At 46.5% G+C, this 22,394-nt stretch overlaps 2 protein-coding genes across 2 annotated transcripts in view; both read left to right on the forward strand.

The window, feature by feature from the left end:
• The window catches only part of LOC133125975 (reversion-inducing cysteine-rich protein with Kazal motifs-like), a 48,156-nt gene extending 43,167 nt beyond the window's left edge, over positions 1–4,989 (forward strand). Inside the window, exons 12-14 of the mRNA XM_061237736.1 lie at positions 713–786; positions 2,719–2,874; positions 3,489–4,989. Coding sequence (XP_061093720.1) covers positions 713–786; positions 2,719–2,874; positions 3,489–3,713 — 455 coding nt within the window. The 3' untranslated portion in view covers positions 3,714–4,989. The remainder of the gene's footprint in view (positions 1–712; positions 787–2,718; positions 2,875–3,488) is intronic.
• A 7,733-nt stretch (positions 4,990–12,722) lies between these two features.
• Positions 12,723–22,394, forward strand: part of LOC133126144 (TGF-beta receptor type-1-like) — a 54,347-nt gene continuing 44,675 nt past the window's right edge. The window contains 1 exon segment of the mRNA XM_061238010.1: positions 12,723–12,840. Within this exon segment, the coding sequence (XP_061093994.1) occupies positions 12,771–12,840 (70 nt within the window). The 5' untranslated portion in view covers positions 12,723–12,770.

The raw sequence follows: 22,394 nt of genomic DNA on the forward strand, positions 1-22,394 counted from the left end.
TGTGGACACTGACCGTGTGTGTGTGTGTGTGTGTGTGGCTGATGGTGCGGACACTGACAGTGTGTGTGTGTGTGTGTGTGGCTGATGGTGCGGACACTGACAGTGTGTGTGTGTGTGTGTGTGTGTGTGTGTGTGGCTGATGGTGTGGACACTGACCGTGTGTGTGTGTGTTTGTGTGTGTGTGTGTGTGTGGCTGATGGTGTGGACACTGACCGTGTGTGTGTGTGTGTGTGGCTGATGGTGTGGACACTGACCGTGTGTGTGTGTGTGTGTGTGTGTGTGGCTGATGGTGTTGACACTGACAGTGTGTGTGTGTGTGTGTGTGTGTGTGTGTGTGTGTGTGTGGCTGATGGTGTGGACACTGACAGTGTGTGTGTGTGTGTGTGTGTGTGTGTGTGTGTGTGTGTGTGGCTGATGGTGTGGACACTGACCGTGTGTGTGTGTGTGTGTGTGTGTGTGTGTGTGTGGCTGATGGTGTTGACACTGACAGTGTGTGTGTGTGTGGCTGATGGTGTGGACACTGACAGTGTGTGTGTGTGTGTGTGTGTGTGTGTGTGTGGCTGATGGTGTGGACACTGACCGTGTGTGTGTGTGTGTGGCTGATGGTGTGGACACTGACAGTGTGTGTGTGTGTGTGGTTCTGATGGTGTGGACACTGACAGTGTGTGTGTGTGTGTGTGTGTGGACACTGACCGTGTTGCTGTGTCTGCAGGAGCCTGTTGCCCACTGTGTGCCGGGATGCTGCAGATTCTCTGGAACAAGGAGCAGATGAACGTGTTCGCTGGGGTCAGTGTTCCTCTCTCTCACTGTGTCTTATTAATATTGTACAACACTTTGGTCAACCGCTGGGTGTTTTTAAATGTGCTCTATCAATAAAGGTGTGTTGACTTGACTTGACACTTGTCATTTTACATTTTCCTGGTGTTGGGAGTTGCATGCAAAATAATAAGCATCCGAGCGTTTCGGTTGTTTCTCTGGAGCAGTAAGTCATACGGTAATATTGCAGTCGGTTCTTATTCATGTTTAATCAGATGTAATTATACCGATTGGCCACCAGAGGGAATTGAGTTTACTGTCCCGGTGAGGTACAGAGACGGATTCTGTGGCTGGGAGACTCTGCCTTGCTGTCGAGTGTAATTGACTAAGGGTGTGCGTGGGGCTAAACGAAAGGGCAGAAATACTGGCTCAGGGTGTAGATTCAATAACAGGGCTTTCTGTTATACCAGCACATTTAAAGAGGATTAACAATAAATCCAGAATCAGTAAAATAATTCTCACACTAATCCCTCTACCGATCTAACAGTGAACACAAACTCGCCGGGCTAAGTCTCAGTAATATGTGTGTTACTGAGGAACTCCAGGAAGTCACAGTGGAGAAGTAGAGTAGTTCAGAGTAGGAGCTAATACAGGGTGTGTTTAGAGTGTGTTTAGAGTGTGGATGTTGGTTTGAGACTGGGGCCAGTTCAGAATGAGCGTAGGTCGTTAAGGCCCGTCCTCACCAAGACCTACAACTATAACGATAACGCTGTGAGTGTCCACACTGATGAACTATAACGGTCTGTAAATAGTCTCTGGGCTATGTGATCTGCCATTTTTAACGCGACGCCCTGTAAATTCAGCTGGATTTTGATTGCCAGTTTTTTATCACTCATGCAGCGGGAAAAAAAACCCTTGGAAAGTGATCCCAACAATAGCGTTCATCACCGGCGTTGTTGTTATAGCTGTGGTGTATCCACTTGAGCCAGGACGATTTTTAAAATTACATATTTATACGGTAGTTATGGTTATAGCAGGGGTGCACAGCAAGGGCCGATATGCTTCAGGATTTTGTGCCAACTTCTGCTCATAATTATTTAATTAGCTAAATAATGTCTTGATCAGACATTTGTACTGTATATGCACCAGCTACAGCTGCAGACTGCAAGTGTGTCCTAAAGATTTTACTGAGCTCAAGTACAGGAGTGAACCAGCATCATTTGTAGAGCTGTCAGAAAAATACATTAAGGTAACTGTTTGGAACAAAACCCAGCGGACCGGAGTTGTAGTTGCTGGAGTATAGTTATCATTCTTGGTGTGAACTTCGCCATCCACTTGAGTGCATGGCTTAATTTTTAAAACTACATATTCTTTGGGTATTTATGGTTATAGTTGTGGTTATAGTTATGGTTAGTTATGGTGATAGTTATGGTTATAATTGTGGCTATAGTTGTGGAGATAGTTATGGTTATAGTTATGGTTAGTTATGGTGATAGTTATGGTTATAGTCATGTTGATAGTTATGGTTATAGTTATAGTTATGGTTAGTTATGGTTAGTTATGGTGATAGTTATGGTTATAATTGTGGCTATAGTTGTGGAGATAGTTTTGGTTATAGTTATGGTTAGTTATGGTGATAGTTATGGTTATAGTCATGTTGATAGTTATGGTTATAGTTATAGTTATGGTTAGTTATGGTGATAGTTATGGTTATAGTCATGTTGATAGTTATGGTTATAGTTATAGTTATGGTTAGTTATGGTGATAGTTATGGTTATAGTCATGTTGATAGTTATGGTTAGTTATGGTTATAGTCATGTTGATAGTTATGGTTGTAGTTATAGTTATGGTTAGTTATGGTTATAGTCATGTTGATAGTTATGGTTATAGTTATAGTTATGGTTAGTTGTGGTTCCTGGTTGTGGACGGGTCTTCATGGCAGTGCACTCCGTGTTCTCGCAGCTGAATCAGAACCAGCCCGTGACGGTCCACGACATCCTGAGGATCCTGCGCCTGCACGTCTCCGTGCCGCAGTGCGACGTCTTCGGCTACCTGAGCATCGACTCGGAGGTCGTGGTCCTCATCGTGCCTGTGGACCAGCAGCCCACCCCCCTACAGGTACCCATTCAGACTGATTTACACTGATTCACACTGATTTACACTGATTTACTCTGATTTACACTGAATTACACTGAATTACTCTGATTTACACTGATTTACACTTAATTACACTGAATTACTCTGATTTACACGGATTTACACCGAATTACACGATTTACACCGAATTACACTTATTTACACCGATTTACACGATTTACACTGATTTACACTGATTTACACTGAATTACACTGCTCTACTGCAGAAATACCAGCACACTGCTACTGTTAGGGGGACCTGTTGGAGCCACATAAGCCCTGTTAAAGATGAGTGAACTGCTTTACTGGGTGATGGTGTGATAGATTGATAGATTGATTGATTAATTGATTGACAGTATCTACAGTCTAGCCATGCCCTCTGACACACACACACCTCTCCCATCTGTTGTCATGGTTACTGGGCCCTCCTTCCTACCTCCTCCACCTCCCTCACCATCCTCCTCCTCCTCCTCCTTCTCCCTCGCCTCCCTCACATCCTCCTCCTCCTCCTCCTCCCTCGCCTCCCTCACCATCCTCCTCCTCCTCCCTCGCCACCCTCACCATCCTCCTCCTCCTCCTCGCGTCTCCTCCTCCAGATCGAAGCCTGCAGCAAGGAGGCGGAGAAGATCGATGCGCTCATAAACTACGGCAGCCCCACCCTGGTGTCGCACGTGCCCCTGTCCGCCTTCCTCGCCTCGGAGGTGAAGGTCTCCACCCTCAGCTCGGCCGGACCTCCCCCGCCCGCCGGCACCTCCCTCTCCCTCGGGCTGCTCCTCTGCCTCCTCCTGGCAGCCTCCTTCTCCAGCCTGGCGGCGGTGTAGCAGCGTAGCCTAACCCGTCGAAAAAAAAAAAAACAGCTTCTGACCTCTGACCTCTGAACCCGTACGGTTATCGGACGTGACCGACGGGAAGCGTTTTTGTTTGTTTTTTTTTCTCCCTCCCCGTTGCCGTGACAATCACACTCGCGCCTAACAGGGTCGATAGTCCGTTTTAAGTAGAGAAAGACAAAGAGAGAGAGGAGCTGCTAAACTATCGGCGTATCGCCCGTGCTAGGGAGCTGACCTCTGCTTCTTTAAGTGCAGTTAAAAAAAGAAGAAGAAGAAAAAAAGCTGCAGTATTGTAGCACTTTGACACGAGGGTAGAGACAAAATGGCCGACTTTCTCTGTGGGGGGAGGTTGTTGTATCAAACAGGGTGCTCTCATCCAACACGGATATTTTTGTCCCAAGTCTCGGAAAGGCTCTATTATTGTCATTCACATCTCCTGGTTGTACACGTCTTAATGTAAATAAGAGAAAGGTTGGCGGTGTGTCGAAGGGATTAAAGTGGAAACGCCAACACGTGACGAAAATATTATTATCCGTAAGCTCAACGAACAAATAAGGGATTCATTTCCGTTTCCTATGTATAGATAATCATGAATATGTTGTTTCTGAGATGAAGAACTATAGCCATGCGAACGACAATGACAATCATCGCTTTACGCCCTGTGTGGGTACTTATGACCGTACGCCTCGCTTGAAATATACACAGAATTCATTTATAAAGTAATGCAATAATTTTTATAATGTTGACATTAAGAATCTGAGGTGTTCTGTATTGAAATTTTCGAAAGGGGATGTACACGTTGCCATTCTACATGTTATTATTCTTGCATGATGACAATTATGAAGTGTTTTTACTCCAGAATGTAATATACCGTGTGTCTCTTTTGTGTTGTCTCCGTGCCTATGCCGCTATGCCACATGAAGTATTCGCATTGATTCAGTATTACTGTGCTAGGCAGCTGTGTAGTGCCGCTCCCTACCTGTGGGGGCGCCCTGGGGGCAGGGGGCGCTATCCTGTCTGTTCATCCCCTGTCTGTCTTTGTTCTATGGTTTTATTTTGCCGTTTTTTTTTTTGTTGTTTAAGTAAATGTGATCCATATTGCCAATGTGTATAAGCGTATATATAAAGATAGGCACTTAACTTTAAACATCAGTCTATTATTGTATAATTTTGCCTCAGTGCCAGCGTTGAGCTGACACTCTGGGCGGAGTGTTCAAATGCCAGCAAAATTGCGTATTTTATTAAATATAAAATTTGACTCTGAAAGACAGCTCTGTTGTGTTGCGTCTCCATGTGTGCTTCGATGCTGCGACCGCGCAAGGCCGAGACCGGGCGCGTTTCTGTGCGCTGGCGGAAACGGTTCCATAAGGCCGTATTGATTTTTTTCGGTCGCATGCGAGTTGCGATAAGCGGCGAGGGACTACAGGCTGAGTGCACGGGGAAGCACTTAGCTTGTGAGAATTAAAAATAACGAATGCGCTACAGCGCTTGTCAGTCAGGCTCCCCAGAGGACAAACATGCATCTTGAGGCAGAACTGATGGGTCCTCTTATAACCAAGGAAAGGGCATGTAGCCACCTACGCCAAATCCAGGGTAATTACGTAACGGTAAATGTAAAAGCGGTACTATAATGCAAATCAAATGTCGCAGATATCCACTTCTAAAATGTCATTGCATAAAGTCTTTGGCCCTGTTGTATAATTACAACAGGCGCGCTGCTTATTTTAAAATAACATCTATGTGAAACACGTATTGCTTGTTTTGCCCGGAGGTGAGTACCAGCTGCGCCTGTGTTTCAATGCGGGATCTGAATAGACAGTGAGGTCGTGAAACTCTTAACTTTATAATCCTGTATGGGAACAGGGATGTCCAATCATGTGCCGTGGAGGGCCGAGTATGCAGGTTTTCAGTCCAACCAATCACCTCACCGGCTGATGTTACTAATTGGTTTCCTCCTGTCTGGTTGAAGGCGTGTTGATGAGTGAAATCAGCATGGTGTAGTGTAAGGTTGGAATGAAAACATCCATACTCTCAGCCCTGTCCAGGTAGTTTATTTCCCTTGGTGATGCCTGGAAGGCAGCAGGTTCAGCTCATCCATCCATCCATCCATCCATTATCTTAACCCGCTCATCCTGAACAGGGTCGCAGGGGGGCTGGAGCCTATCCCAGCGTACATTGGGCGAAAGGCAGGAATACACCCTGGACAGGTCTCCAGTCCATCACAGGGCACACACACCATTCACTCACACACTCATAACCTACGGGCAATTTAGACTCTCCAATCGGCCTAACCTGCATGTCTTTGGACTGTGGGAGGGTATGAGTGTGTGAGTGAATGGATTCGAACCCAGGACCTCCTTGCTGTGAGGCTGCAGTGCTATCCACTGCACCATCCGTGCCGCCCTCTTCATAGGCAGCTTATGTTAACTATATTTGTACCAAATCTATCCGTATCTATGTTGCTGGGCTCGCAGGTCTGGAAATTTGTCGCGAATACGTTTTGTAGTTCTAAAAGCTGCTGCCTTCCTGGCTTCACTGAAGGAAGGAACGCATCTTGGGCCTCGACCCTACGTGGAACATGATTGGGCGCCGCTGGATGGGACCACCGTTGCGCTTCGCAATTACATCGGCTCTTACATTCCCTGGCCACAAGGTGGCAGTAGAAGCACATACCGTGGCATGAGTGTGGCCCAAGCTGTTCGCGGACGCCCTTTTGACCTGTGATGCAGCCCTTTTCTAAAAAATCTTCCTTCGGGGACTCGTCGTGAGTGAGTGCAGCTCCTTTTGAACTTCACTTCCAGGGACGCTCGTGTGCTGGCTCTCCGCTCTGGGAAAAAAAAAAAAAAAAAAAAAAGACAAATGCGCAGTGTCTGATTAAACCTCGCCGGCTCCCTTTTGATCCGTTCTGTGATTTACACGCTCAGGTTCACATGTGCTTATACCCTGTGATTAATGACCATGAGAAAAAACTGGAGTCTCTGCACTCACGGAGACTCGGCTAATAACGCAATTTTTTTTTTCGCATAGTGCCGCGTAATTCATAGCGCCGAGGAACCGACTGACTCGGTCCCTGAAAAGATTAATCAATGTGCAGTAGGTAAAGGTGGGTAAAAGTCAAACACGGGACATTCAGGAAGACGAGTGGCCTCCCGCCGTTAGACGGAATCCGAAATCTTTTTCAGAGAGAAGATTGAGAAAGGAATTCTTAATCCTTCAAAGCAAAAGTACATGTGGAAGTTGTATTTTTGCCCAGCACGGACATCTGACATTCCTTAGTTATCTGATTTTGAAGCTAATCTAAAAAAAAAGACCAGCAACGGCTAAAAGTAAGTTTCGCACCGGTAAATAATTTACAGCAGGGTAACCAAGCAACGACAAAAAAAGGCTTTGCAAAACGATGTATGTTATGTCGTTATTATTTCTTTACTTCCGATGACCCCGCTTAAGGAGCCGTATTTCAGCGTTCCGCTGTTCCGCCATTGTTCCTGTGTAGGCCACTTCAGGTCCTCTTGAGTACACCATTAGGTTGTTTTTTATCCCTTTCAAGACTGCATTTGCCGGCAACCCAGAAGGACTATATTTACCAGCTGTTCTTAACGTTGAAATTCTGCCGCTGTCGCTCTCAAAGTAAATTAGGATAGCGAGTAATGAGCAAGCAGGCACACAGTGGGTGATGCAATGAATAAGTAATTTAGCAGGTGTACAAAACAAATGTGACAGAATAACAACGCCTCTAACTGTGAACTAGAGACCGGGTTGTGCGAGCACTTTAATGCCACTTTCAGAAATGGCTCCTCTCAGAAGTGAAAGGTACAAATACTTGTCATTGGGGCAGTACCCTGTAGGTACATACAGTTATACCCATAGCCAGCAATATAATTAATGCATACTGTTGTTGCTGGGAAAACATACTAATTTGCACCCAAATTAGGGTACATTTTGATGGTTCGGGGAAATTTGATCCTTGAAGAACAAAAAAGGGATCTCTACTGTCACATTATTTCTAAGCATTGGGAACAGGTCTTGTCATCTAAAGGTTGCAGGTTTGTCCAAGGCAGGACATTGTTGTACCCTTGCACAAGGCACTTAACCAGAATTGCATCAGTATATTTCCTGCTGTAGAAATGGATGCTATGTAAAAATGCACTAGTTGAGTAAATTGCTTTGGGTATGCTTCTGCTAAAATGGCAGTAGTCCAATCATTCTTATTGTGTGCGCCTGAAAGGCAACATCCTCCTCTGGTCTTCACCAGGGGTCATTTCACAAAGCAGGATTACTGAGTTAGCTGGATAACTGCACCATTTCACAAAACAGGATTACTGAGTTAGCTGGATAACTGCACTGTTCCACGAAGCGGGATTACTGAGTTAGCCGGATAACTGCACTGTTCCACAAAGCAGGATTACTGAGTTAGCCGGATAACTGCACTGTTCCACAAAGCAGGATTACAGAGTTAGCCGGATAACTAACGCTGAGTAAAACCCGGAGCAGCCCTTCAGTCCGTATTTCAGATCTGAACGGGGACCAGGTTTTACTCAGTGCAGCCGCCCTGCTAACGGCACTGTATCGGGGGTAATCCTGCCTGGTGACACGGGGCCCAGCTGTCCCTTTCAGGTGGGGGCTCTGAGCCCTGCGAGAGGCCACCTGGGCCCCCCCGCGTCCCCGCTCAGCACGGGAACAGGGGAGCGGAGGTGTGGGGAGGTGCAGACGCAGATTAATATCCTTCCCTGTCAGCTGCCTGAGTGAAATCTAGCACCTGGCCGCTCCGCACACCTGGCGCACGAAATTATACCCCCCCCCCCCCTGATACCGGGCGTCTCGTTCCACCGCGGGGCCCTCGTCTCTGCCCAGACGTCGCCCCCTCCATTAATGCACTGCCCCCCTCCCCGCCCCCACCCCCTGGAACAACCTGTTAGAATACCTCGTACCACACATTCCCACACCCCCCTCTCTCATTTACCTCACCCCCTCCATCAGAATGCTCATATTCCCCACACCCCCCTCTCTAATTTACCTCACCCCCTCCATCACGGTTCTCATTCCCCACACCCCCCTCTCATTTACCTCACCCCCTCCCTCATATGATCATATTCCCCACACCGCCCTCTCTCATTTACCTCACCCCCTCCCTCATATGATCATATTCCCCACACCGCCCTCTCTCATTTACCTCACCCCCTCCCTCACAGTCCACTAGACTAGCGCTAACCTTTATGTTCCTTCAAAGGACCAGTGTATTGTTCGTTCATCATCCATCATGTGGCCCAAGACACACACACACACACGCACGCACGCACTCACACACACAGGCGATCGCATTCCCTTAAACTGACACTGTGTTAATTTGTTAAGTCCCTTTAGAAGCACCCCCCCCCCCCACTCTCTCCACCCAAGGACTCTGCCACAACTGCCACGGACATTCAGGGTAAATTATTAAATGGACTAGTTTTTCAACCTCAAGTAGACTGTGCGCCTGATTGAATGGTGAGAATGTTTCATGTATTAAACGTTATTTAATGTATATAGTATAATATAAATTCGAAAACATCCATGATGCTGAGGTACAGTGGGCATTTATTTGCATTGAAAAAACTAATAATTAATAATACCATATAATGGCCTTTATTTTGTGCTAAATGAGTAGTGAAAACTGGGTTTTCCCCTAGTAGGTCTTGTGGAATATATTTATTGCCATCAAATGACAGAGAATGAAACACTGAACACTGAGTTTCTTTTTCTCTCTCCATGTCGGGAGTTTCCCAGTGAGCAAGGTTGCCACATACCTGGCCTAGAAACCGGTCCAGGGGTGTCTCGGTGGCGCAGCCTGTAGAGCACTGACCGCATGCTCATTGCGAGCCGCGACGTCGGCGGTTCGAATCCGACCGTCCGACATTTGTCGCATGTCTTCCCCCCTCTCTCTCGCTCCCATTCTACCTGTCTCTCTATACTATACTGTCTAATAAAGCTGAAAAAGGCCTAAAACAATATCTTTAGAAACCGGTCCAGGACATCCCCTGCTCCTGGGTCGATGGTCACCGCGAGGGACCGGTATCACGAAGCAGGAGTTAGCCGGATAACTGTGCTGACTTCAACCCGGAACAGCTCTTTTTACTTCAGTCCATGTTCCACATTTGCAAGGTTTTCCGGGTTTTTACTCCAGCTCACTCCGCTATCCTGCTTTGTGAAACATGCCCCTGGTGAAGTTGATGTGACAACGCAGAAATGAAAGTGCTCTATAACCGAACACGCCATAAAAAAATATCCTGGGATGTGAGTGTAATGTCAAAATGAAATGCATTTAAAATATGGCACACAAGCTTATTTTAGCACCTGGCAATGGGTTTGTGAGGGACAGTTCTGGTACAAAGGACAAGCAACACACCCTCACTCTATTTCCCTCAATGACAACGCCATCCATCTCGGGGTTTGCGTGCAACAGATCTCCCTTCTGAATCAGGTGCAGGTCTTGTACCACAGAGGTCCAGTCTGTGTTTTTCATTCCATCTGAACACCAGCGTTAGCTAATTTGCTGTTTAGCGGCGGTTAATTGGTTAAGGGCAGACTCGTCCATACCTCTGTGGTCGGGGAGGGGGTTTGTTATGGTACAAAGAGACCTACATAACCAGCTGGACTGCAGTCCTGGGGGACTCACATGTGCACCCCTTCTTTAGACGAATAACCCTCCTCAGCACCAGTGGAATAATTAAAAATGTATCCCTCCACTGTGTTTTTCTGACCAATTAGTGCCCAAGTGCTGATATCTCTCTGGTATTTGCCCTTATTGAATTACTGACAAATTACACTAAAGTGTGTTTTATTCCCAATAGGTACCACATTTCTATTTGCCCTACTTGCTATATATTTAACCACCATTATAATTTTGATGATGCAGGCAATGGAGAAATAGCCACTTCTTTTGTGCGTGTCAACATCCATTATTTAAATGACTGGTCCACAGACAAAAATTGATTTGGTCTTGTTTTCGGGCCCTTAATTGCTGAGCATTAAATGCCATTGTCCGTTGTGTCAGCGTATTCTGCTGAACGCTTCTACATTTTCTATTTGCAAACACACAATCAACAATGGACATTTGTTTAATTTAGGGATAGAACGTGTCCTGCTGCACTGACCAATGTCCTGGTCTGCTTATATTATTTAGTCCAGACTACAGTGATTGGGTATAATCACCTTTAGAAGATTTTATGCAATTGGCAAGAAATGAAAGTGAATGTTTAATACAGTAAAATCGTCCGTCGACGTATAAGTCCACGGAGCGGCAGATTTCTGGAAGTACTAAGAGTGCTTGATAACCTGCGGCCCATGTCGTCGTGGGTCTTTAGCAAGCGGTCTGTGTAATTCTCTCGAGTTCACTCCTGCTTCTCGGGGACCGAGACAAGACGGGCACTTCTAGATGGCCTCCCGAATTACGTTGGGAATATTGACAATAAGCCACACCAGATATAGGATGGGATTTGATGCACCCAGCCAGCCACGGCCTCTGTTGGCACACCTCCACTAGTGTTGTGGACTCGGAGCAAAGGGTCTTCCCGATAACACCACAAACAGAGGTTGTTGCGAAATCGAAAGCGCAGCGTTCACCACATTGATTCTCTCTCTTTGGGGAAGTTTTTTTTTTTTACTGCAGTGCGCACAAAACCAGCGTTTGAGAGCGTTGATCTCTGCGACGGAGATCAAACAATGGACGGTCATCAATCTCTGCCACCGTCTGCAGGCTAAGGCTGTATGGGGGGGAAGGGAGAGGGTCAAAACGCTTGCTGCCTCGGATGAATCCACACCGACCGCTGGAGCAAGAAAAACACACACACCCTCAAGCCTGTAAGCATGTATTGTCTTTGAAAGAAAAAAACAATGTAGGTACGTTTCCTACATGATCTCGCACGATATCATAAGCAGTACCAACGTGCAATATAAAACACAATGGAAGACCAGGTACACATATTGCAACCATAACATGCTTTTGATTGTTTAATTTCACTTTGTCACGTGCCATCATGCTGTAATTGCCTTGAGTGAGAAGCCAACGCAAACGTTTTATTTTATACTGAATAAAATGTACGCAATATAAAAGGTGTGTAGCCATCTGGATTTGACAATGACCCTCACTGACACATAAATTAATCCACAAGGGGGCCTACGGTCAACATTAACCCCCAGACCGTTGATGGGAACTCGTATATGTTGGGCCACCTGAAACAAGCTGATTTTCTAACCTAGGATTGTTTATATCCGGCTGTATGGTAGGGTTTATGGTAGTATGGTTTATGGTAGTATGCCAAATGACTAAAATGTAAATGTATGTTATTGTCGTTTCTTGAGAACGGACACAAGCTGATCTTTCTCAAAACCACATGCGAACTGTAGCCAGGCAGCGAGATTTGCTGGCTGACCATTGTTAATCGGCTATGGATGGACATTGGCAATGTCTCAAATTCATAGTAACAAGGGATGTTAACAGAAAATGACTTGGAACAGCGAGTAAATATACAGCATTGAAAGCAAAAGCCTTTACAAGATCGTACGAGAGAACGTTATGCCCTCAAATTCCAGCAGTTTGTAATTAGCTACGAGATTTCACGGTGCAAATACGGTGGCAGGACCGTTAGCTATCTACTCTAAGGGAAATCCTCGTTAAAAAAACAAAACCCCCTGTTTGTTTCAACCACTGGACGCTATGGGTTTCAACTGACAGTGACAAGCGACATATGAAGTTAGCATAATAGATCGCGCCGAGAAGAGTTTGCTCATGAATAACAAAGCATATCATTCGAGTTTTTTTTTTTTAACATAAAATATATTTTAAGTAACAAATTGACTGCGTAACTTAAACTCTTAGCTGGCAATAATCATAGTGGACTGATCTCTGTTACCGCACCCCAGTACACGAATGTTTACCACGGCTGCGGTCAAGAGTGCGGTTCACTCTGGGCGGGGTGTGGTGGCGTTGCCAGCCAATCAGACGCTTTTTTTCCTCAAGCAAAGACTAGAGAAGTTGTGAGACCGCTAGCTAGTCTGGAGTAAGTGTGAATCAGAATGGATGCAGTACCGTGTTGTCTGGCACTAATGGTCCTTCTCTTAGGGACTGGGATGCAGGAAACTCACGGTAAGCAAGCGGGACAGACTTGAAATTTCCATTCCGCTCAGTGCTGTTTGAGTTTGATTTCCGATCGTCCGTTGCAGCGCTTTGTTTCAAGAAAGCGTCTGCTCAAATACTCTTTTCAAAGATGGCGCAGGTCAGACAGAGCCGCGCTATCTGGAATGTTTATTGTTAGCTAGCCAGCTACCTAAGGGAATGTCCATGCGAGGGACAGGCATGAGCGATAGAAAGACCTAAAAGTAATTTAGTCCTGAACGGCGCTTCGCGAAAGTCAGAGATCAGAGCAGGGTTCGTAATGACCAAGTCGCTCGCTGCCTGCTGTGCATAAGTTCTGGCTGATTATTACTCTCAGTTGAGCAGAAATTAAGTTGTCATCCCGTTCGGCGATGTATAGTTTATTGGTTTTATGATCGCTAAGGGTCTCCAGATACGATGGACATTGATTAGAAAGTATACGTGGTGAATTGGCTATAGCCTGTGTGTTATTACACAAGGCGAGTTTACTCGTGCTAGTCGCCTAAAATGAATAATTATCTTCTATCTTGTGGTTGTGCTGTTCCTTTATGGGGTTTTTATTTTATATAATGAACATTTTGTAGAATTTAGGTTATGATCCGCATGGAAAAGGGCTTTCGAGCAAGTAACTTGCTAGGCGGCTACTTTTGTAGCTGGCTGATCGCCAGTGTAGTAAGCAAGTTAACGTTGCACACTGGACCGTGTTACTATATAACAACGTTGTGATGGGCGGCTAACTTGGTGTGTGATGTTGCGAGCTTTCTCACGTTCAAGATTAGTGTGCTGTTCTTTGTACGAGTCTGCTCGCTTGACGTTACTTGTGGCTGGATGAGATCGACTTTAAAGTAAGTTATGTAGCCAGAGATTCTCCACAATAAGAAACCATAAGGCTCTGAGCTAACGGAAGTGGGTCTCAAGTACGATACAGCTAGTTAACTTTGCTTGCTAGCTAATGCTCCGAATCTTGGTAAGTCGGCTGACGTTACTTCAATTTCGAGAACTTTAAAGTACTTCTTGCAAAAGATAATATAATGACACACTTGGCCAGCTCACCGCTTAATTTACCAAAGCAGTAGTTTCCCAAATGTACGAGCTGCATTCTTTTAAATGAAAACGTATTGGATAACTGGTGAGTGAGTGACAAACCTCAACAAAGAACGCTGATGTGCATCACTTGATTAGCAAGGTAACGTTAGCATTAGCTGTATAGAATAGCGAACAGTGCTGGTTAGAAGATGCTTTTGTTACGTTGTTCGATATTATTCATTTATATCGTAGGCAGTGGCAACATTTCAGTCCATTGTCCCAGAATCATGAGACCAAATATAGCCATTCTCCGTTAAATTGTTTTGACAACCATGTACAATGCCATTTCTGTTGGCGAGCACTGACGTTAACGTATAGCAACCTATTGTTGACTTTGCTAGCTATTTGTAAGCAAAGATTTGATGTGATGGTTTTTCCTCCAAATGCAACGTTGCACGTCGATGCAGATATTATTGCTATTGATGCACGAAAGTCATATTAAACAGAATTTGAGATTGGTTTATTGCCAAAGTGATATAATTCAGATGTACTAGTGATGGGATTTATTTGGAACAAAATAAAAGTACATTAATATGCTGTCTTCGAGAATGGAGGAAAATAATTTTGAGTTAGAAACGGAAAATTCACCCACCCCAAGCACTGCAACCAAGCGAAATGATTTGCATTCGCTAGAATGAGCTGAAATCGATACCCCTGATTCTTTGCTAAAGAAAGAGAACCTGACTCCCAATATAAGGTGCTGGGCGTGTGCGCGTTTTCATGCATTTGCTGGACTCATGCTTATAGCTGACGCCTTACGTTTTAGCACATTTTTATAAGCAGGGCTAGAAAAATGCTGTTCCCCCTCCACCCCGATAGATTTGGAGCAATGCTCTCCATATTTCATCAGAAATTCACTGCACAGAGTCTCCCATGGGAATGTTGAGGAGCGATGTTTTGAACACTGAAATTGTGGGTGAGATTCAAGCAAATGCAGTCTGATGTATGTCCGTGCGTTGTTTATCTAGAGACTCGCACCAGCTCGTTTTCCTATGTCATATATGTGCAACCGTAACGTGTTATTCGGAATTCTCAAAATAAGGGTAATTCCACGGAGCCTTACCTTGATTTACCCGCTTCAGATTGCCGCGTTACCTTGAACCGCTTCTCTCGGCGGCATCTTTTTTTGTGTGGAGATTTTTCTGTAATATAATTGTGCCCGTATGATGCGATCAATTTGGCAAATATTGATGTAGCCCACATCAGTAGTAGGTAGATTATCTTTTTTTTGTTAGATAAACAAACAAAACGCAAGAATAGGGACTGTCAAACGATGGAACACTGTATTAGATCTATACCATTTTTTGTAATGGCGGTTTATCATATCTGTAGGCTATTCACGAACGTTTGACATGTGGATTTATCTAAATTAATAAGGTGCAAGACAATATATACATGTATTTGGAATGTATTACAGACATAAGTATATTTTTTATGCAAGAACCTGTTGGTTGGACTGGTGGGGCTTTACATGTCTAATGAAGGAATTGCATAATCAGATGACTTGAATGTCAGAACACATTTATTCAGTCCTTAGTTGTCCTCAGAGTTTTTGCTTGGGCATGGTGTAAAGCAACTAATGGAAAATCCCCTGTATGAAAATTAGCATTGAAACAAATTGATTGCTTACGCAGGAAATCTTCATTATATACATGGTTAGCCTCATTATTGCTCTTACAATATTAAATATTCACATATCGTAAACGCCAACTATTTAATGAAAATATTTCATTGCAAACATGTATAAAGTGCAACATATACAATCGACTCCAGAATTATTGGCACCCCTGACTGGCGATGCACACAGGGAAATCCAGGTTTCATAATTCTTGGCACCCCGGACTGGCAATGCACACAGGGAAATCCAGGTTTCGTAATTATTGGCACCCCGGACTGGCAATGCACACAGGGAAATCCAGGTTTCATAATTATTGGCACCCCTGACTGGTGATGCACAAAGGGAAATCCAGGTTTCGTAATTATTGGCACCCCGGACTGGCAATGCACAGAGAGAAATCCAGGTTTCATAATTATTGGCACCCCTGATTTAGTACTTGGTGCATCCATGCATCCCGTATCCTCACCAGAGGTGGAGTCTGTTGCCGTGTTGCTTGACAAGGTTATGGAACACATTTTGAGGGGTTTCCTCTTGTGCGATTGAGTCAAAATTCTCCATATTCACAGTTCAACTATGATCCTTATCTGTGCACACCGTATATTCATTCATTCATCCATTATCTTAACCCGTTTATCCTGAACAGGATCGCAGGGGGGCTGGAGCCTATCCCAGCATACATTGGGCGAAAGGCAGGAATACACCCTGGACAGGTCGCCAGTCCATCGCAGGGCACACACACCATTCACTCGCACACTCATACCCACAGGCAGTTTAGACTCTCCAATCAGCCTAACCTGCATGTCTTTGGGCTGTGGGAGGAAACCGGAGTACCCGGAGGAAACCCACGCAGACACGGGGAGAACATGCAAACTCCGCACAGAGAGGCCCCGGCCGACAGGGATTCGAACCCGGGACCTCCTTGCTGTGAGGCGGCAGTGCTACCCACTGCACCATCCGTGCCGTCATTATGGATAAATGGATGGATAAAATGTATTATGATGGCTACATTTGCATTACTTTGAAGTCACCTAGTCACGGAAAGCCACAGGTGCAATAAAGTAGCACATAGAGCAGGGATCATTCAGTCTGGACCTTGAATCAAAATACAGCCCTGGTTTTCTTTTCTGCTGGGTAATTGACAGAACATTTGGTGTCACTGATTGGCCACACTGGCTTCGCAGCTGACTCCCAGGTAAAATCAAGGTGGAAAACCAGCAGTCCTCAGTGATTTTGATACAGACTGATAAAAGCACTGGGCAGGTAACTTGACGTGGTAAACCACAGTGTAGACATTGTTGACCAGGCAGTCCAATGCACCACCATACTACTTAGTTGTTTTTGTTTGTTGTTTTTTTAAATCCCCACCCCTCCCCAATAAAAAGGTACAAAAATATTTCTTCTTTTCCTACTTTGAATTTGAGTGTAGTTACTGTAGAGATCACGCTAGGAGAATGTGTTTGTCTTGTGAGAGATTTTCTCGGAGGTGAAGTGTTTTGTGAGCTGGGCTTTCTGAGTGATGCTCCCCGTTTTTCTGCTTCTGTGGAGGATTCCCCACTGGTGAACCTCTAAAGGCATTAATGCATTAAAGGTACAATAGGTACATTGTCACAAGACCATTGTAAATCCCTTCCTGTCATTGAAAAAGGCTCACTGACATGTTGATTCAGCCTCCGCCTGTGTTTATCGTCCTTAAACTTTTCGAAATATGCGGTTGATGGGCCGACACTCTGTACCAAAACATTGTCCAGCTGTACAATAATTCGTGCTCATTGGTTGAAAATTGGTTCTAATTGCCACAGCCAATGGCGTTCACATAGAAGGAACAGTGTTGCCCTGCTCTAGCTGTTGAATGAGGTGTGCTTTGTTAGGGTTGCAGCGGAAACCTACGGGACGGTAGGTCTCCATAGACAGGGTTGGGCAGCCCCGCTCAGGCTATTGAATGAGATGTGCTTTGTTAGGTTTGAGTGAAAACCTACAGGGCAGTAGATCTCCAGTGACATGGTTGACTGCCACTGCTTTAAAGGGTCAAACTGTGCTTTGAGTTCAGAACGTTACATTCTCCAGTAGTGTCCAGTAGGAGTTTTGCATCACCAACCAGCTTGCGTGTTTGTTATTGGCTATACATGGCTGTCTAGATGGCTTAATGAAATGTGTAGGATCCTTGAGCTTACATGAGTGGTTCAAGGGCAGCGTTGGGGACGACCTTTTCTGGAAATACCCAGTTGGATTCTGTCTGTCATATTGCATTAGCACATGCCCGACAGAAATTATTTAGCGAGTGCTAGCAGCAGCAGCACTCGCTAATGGGGGTCGGGTAGTTTCAAAGGTTACCCTGTCTTTCCTGAGCTGAGCTGAACTGGGAAGGTCATAGGGGAAATTGGGGTCTGTTGTGACACGGGGTCCATTGTTACCCAACGTTGTTGTTGTTTTTTTTTTGCCCAATCAGAAACAGGCTGGCCTGCTGTACACCCCCATGCACATCCTCATTCACCTTGGATTTCAATGGACCAGTTTTGTGTCAATTTTGTGATCATAAAGCATTGTGTAACAATCGACCCCGTGTCACAACAGACACCCCCCCCCCCCCCCCCCCCCCTGCGAAAACAGAAAAACGGTGATGTGCTTTGAGGTATGAGAAACGCTACACATTCTGCCCTCTTTTCAGTTTGAGCAAGTCGCTGTAGATCTTGTTGCTATGAGTATAATTGCTCACCTTGATCTGGGTTTTTGACAGAACTTTCAGTCGTGTTGGCACGCCAGAAATAACAGCTGTGTGATTTGTTTATGGATGTCATTTAGTTTCTGTTTTCATTTTTACTGCTTTGTTTTGTATTCATTTGAATCAACTTATTAGTGTGGGAAAAATTACAACCATAATCAGTTTTGTCACTGAAGCTCAGAGTAGCATTTTCTGTGGAGGCAGATGAGAAGTGACTGCAGTTTTTTTAAACGCTGTTTGTTCTGGCTATGGTGAGGCCTCCATGAGGATAATAAGTTATGCTGCTGACTTAAAGTCAGGGGGCTGCATCAATTTATCATTTAAATACAGTGGATCATTTGTTTCTTAGCTGACACTCTTATCCAAAGCGACTTACAGTTTATTACACCAAACAGGAGACGAGCACTGTGGGGTTAAGGGCCTTGCTCAAGGGCCCAACAGGTGTGCGGATATTATGGTGGCTACACCGGGGATTGAACCACCAACCATCCGGGTCCCAGTCCAGCACCTTAGCCACGAGGGCTACAGGCTGCAACTTCACATTGCCTTCATGGTCCTCCTTCCTGAGCTGAATATTCGGCAGTTTACCTCGTCATAGAACTGCTCCCTGCCCAGGTTCATATAGTGTGAGGACCCCCTGTTCTGGTTTGACGTGGTGGAGTAACACGTCAGCTCAAAGGCTGTTTATGAAGTTCAGCGGTCCGGAAAAAAGGAAAAGCGGGCCTAATTTCGCTTCCCACTCTTGTTTTGACAGCGTGCTCTCTCTAGGAAATCTCTCCTTCGAAAGCTTTGATGGGAGTGCTGCTAACCATGCGGTGTGGAGGTGTATACGTGTGGGGGTGTGGGGGTTTGGTGATGTGGAGGTGTATACGTGTGGGGGTTTGGTGATGTGGAGGTGTAGACGTGTGGGGGTTTGGTGATGTGGAGGTGTAGACGTGTGTGGTAATCCGGTGGTGTGGAGATGTGGTCGTATGGGGGTGTAGCGTTGTGGGGGTGTGGTCATATGGGGGTGTGGTGGTATCGGGGTGTGGTCGTATGGGGGTGTGGAGGTGTGGTGGTGTGGGGAAGATTGGTGTGAAATGGAGAGCTCCATGTGGTGCCTACAGCCGGCTCTGATGTGAACTGAAGGGCTCCTTCTGACCGTCTCAGTTTTCCCATTCTGTCAGGCTCTCTCTCTACCTCTACCTCTACCTCCCTCTCTCTCTACCTCTCACTCTCACACACTCTCACGCACTCTCTCTCACACACTCTCTCTCTCACACACTCTCTCTCTCACACACTCTCTCTCTCACACACTCTCTCTCTCACACACTCTCTCTCTCACACACTCTCTCTCTCTCACACACTCTCTCTCTCTCACACACTCTCTCACACACACACTCTCTCTCACACACTCTCTCTCACACACTCTCTCTCACACACTCTCTCTCACACACTCTCTCTCACACACTCTCTCACACACACACTCTCTCTCACACACTCTCTCTCACACACTCTCTCTCACACACTCTCTCTCACACACTCTATCACACACACTCTATCACACACACTCTGTCTCACACACACAGCTTTGATGAGGAGGTCAGGCCAGGCCGTCAGGCGAGAAGGTTTGGGGGCGTTAGAGGTGTTGAACACCACGCCAGTGAACAATGATCCCTGTGAACCGTTGCGAGTGTACGTTCTGAAATTGAGCCAGGCGGAAGATATCGTCTTGCCCTTGCTGCTGTTTACTGAAACCATATTTATTTTGTCTGTTTTTGTTTTTTTTGTTTTTTTTTTGTAGTTGCAGCAAACACAACATAATATTTTGGCACCAGACCCAGCATTTAATTTGAGGAAGAAATCCGCAGCCCGTGGTGCACACTCGTGGTTCAGTAGATGGAAAACAGGCCAATTTCTTCCTTGTTTAAGAATAATAAATAATTAAAATCAGTCATAAAACCTGCGGCAGTGAAAATGCCCCGTGCGTATCCCAGGGAGGGCCGGATCCTGTGAGAGGGGCCTGAGCTGGCAGATGTTAATTTGCTGAAAGCTCCGACGTGATGGAGGCCATATCTGGGCATGGGGGGGGGGGGCGGGGAGGGGGGGGGGGTCAGGTTTGGGGACGTCTCCTCCCCCCGGTCCCCACGTGGGAGTGAGGCACTGAGGCCCTGCAGTAATTGCCCGGGGGAGTGAGGTAGGGCTGGCTCTGACCTATGGAGATGACTGCGGCTGTCCGTGGTGAGGCGAAGCTGAAGCAATGTTTGTGTGCGCATGTTAGGAAGTATTTTTTCCACACGGCCAGTGGTCACGGTGTGGAACGGCTTGCCAGTGCATGTAGTGGAGGCAGAAACACTGGGGGTTGAAGACCAGGCTTGATACGGTGTTAGATGCTATTTCGTTTTTAGGCAAAAGGTACGTTTTAGTGGTGAGAAAAGGCGGGCCTGTTCTCGGTTATGCGTCTGGGGGGTTTGTGAGGTTGAGCGTGTCTGTGTGCAGTGGCTGTGTGTGTATTGGGTTTGTGTTTGTGTGTGACTATGCATTTGTGGCGAGCGTGTCTGTGTGCATGTGTGTTTGATTATGCATTTGTGGTGTGTGTTTGTGTGCCTGTGTGTGTGTGTGTGTGTGTGTGTTTGTATGCCTATGTGTGTGTGTTTGCATGCGTGTGTGCATGTGCAGGTATACGTTTGCATGCACGTGTGATTATGTGTTTGTGGCGAGTGTGTATGTGTGTATGCCTGTATGTGTGTGTTTGTATGTGTCTGTGCATGTGCAGGTATATGTTTTCGTGTGTGTGTGATTATGCATTTGGTGTGTGTGTGTGTGTGTGTGTGTGTGTGCAGAACATGCGTGTTTGCCCGTGCACGCGTGTGCCTCCTCCCTCACGTGATCTCAAGGTAAGGGCGAACACGGAGGCAGCAGGCAGGGATTGCGGTTGCCAGGAGACGGAAGTAATTAATTCGCCCCGTGCGGGGGGGGGGGGGGGGCATTGATGAGGGGATCAATCACATGACCCTGCCGCCCCCCCCTCCCCCCACGCTCGCCCCGTCCTCACCCCCCCGCTCCGCCCCCCGCTGGGAGAGGGTGAGGAGGAAGAGGAGGGTGGGGAGCTCGGGAAACAAAAGGAGCGGCAGGGGGAGGGGGGGGGGGGGCGAGGCGCATCGGTTTGCACGCGGGGGGGGGGGGGGGGGGTCATGTGACACACGCTCACACACGGCGCAGCAGAAGGGGAGCTCTGCGGTCTTTGTGTGCCACACACACACACACACACATGCTGCACACATCCTCTCTCTCTCTCACACACGCACGCATGCTGCACACATCCTCTCTCTCTTTCTCTCACACACACACACTCACACACACTGTGCAGACACACACGCGCTGCACACGCACACACTGCGCGCACACACACACAGACACAGACACACGCTGCACTCACACACACGCTTCCTTCCCTTTGTCTGCCCGCCTCCCCCTCGTGGCTGGTCCGGTCCGGTCGGTGCTGTGAGCTCGGTTTCCCTGGCTGATCCTCAGATGCCCCTCTCTCCCTCGCTCTCTCTCTCTCGCTCTCTCTCTCGCTCGCTGTGGCTGCTGGCTGTTTGCTCGCTGCGATGCCAGCGCTTCCGTCCTGATGGCGTTCGGCTCTTATGTGTTTTAAACGCCACGTTGGCATCTGTCTCTCTCCCCGCCGTGAGAAAGGGCTTTCCTCCGCTGAAATCAGCCAGGAAACGAGGAATATTAGTTTGAGAATTTAAAGCAGGTTGTAGTTCTCTTGCCCACCCCCCCCCCCCAACCCCCGCAATAAGATTAGTATCCCCGGTAAGGAATGGTGCTCTCTGTCTCTTTTGAGAATGCGTTCTGAATGAATCGTCCGTGTTTGTCGAGCAAACCTTTGCTTTTCGACACCGTCTTTCATGTGGTGTGCGAAAAATAAACGGAGCGTTTCTGCCCGAGACCCGGCCGTGTGTGATGTTTTTGGCATCTTCCCCCTCGCATCAGCGAGTCTCCTTGTAGTTCTGGCGATTTTAATAAAATATGGGTTTAATAGAGGGGAGAAATTGTTTGCCCCACCCTGACAGAGATTGGTTTCATCGGGGAGGGAGAGCGGGATGGACTGGGCTCTGCATGACTCTACCTCCGTCA

Source organism: Conger conger, chromosome 4 (assembly GCF_963514075.1).
Source record: "Conger conger chromosome 4, fConCon1.1, whole genome shotgun sequence".
Classification (NCBI taxonomy): Eukaryota; Metazoa; Chordata; class Actinopteri; order Anguilliformes; family Congridae; genus Conger; species Conger conger.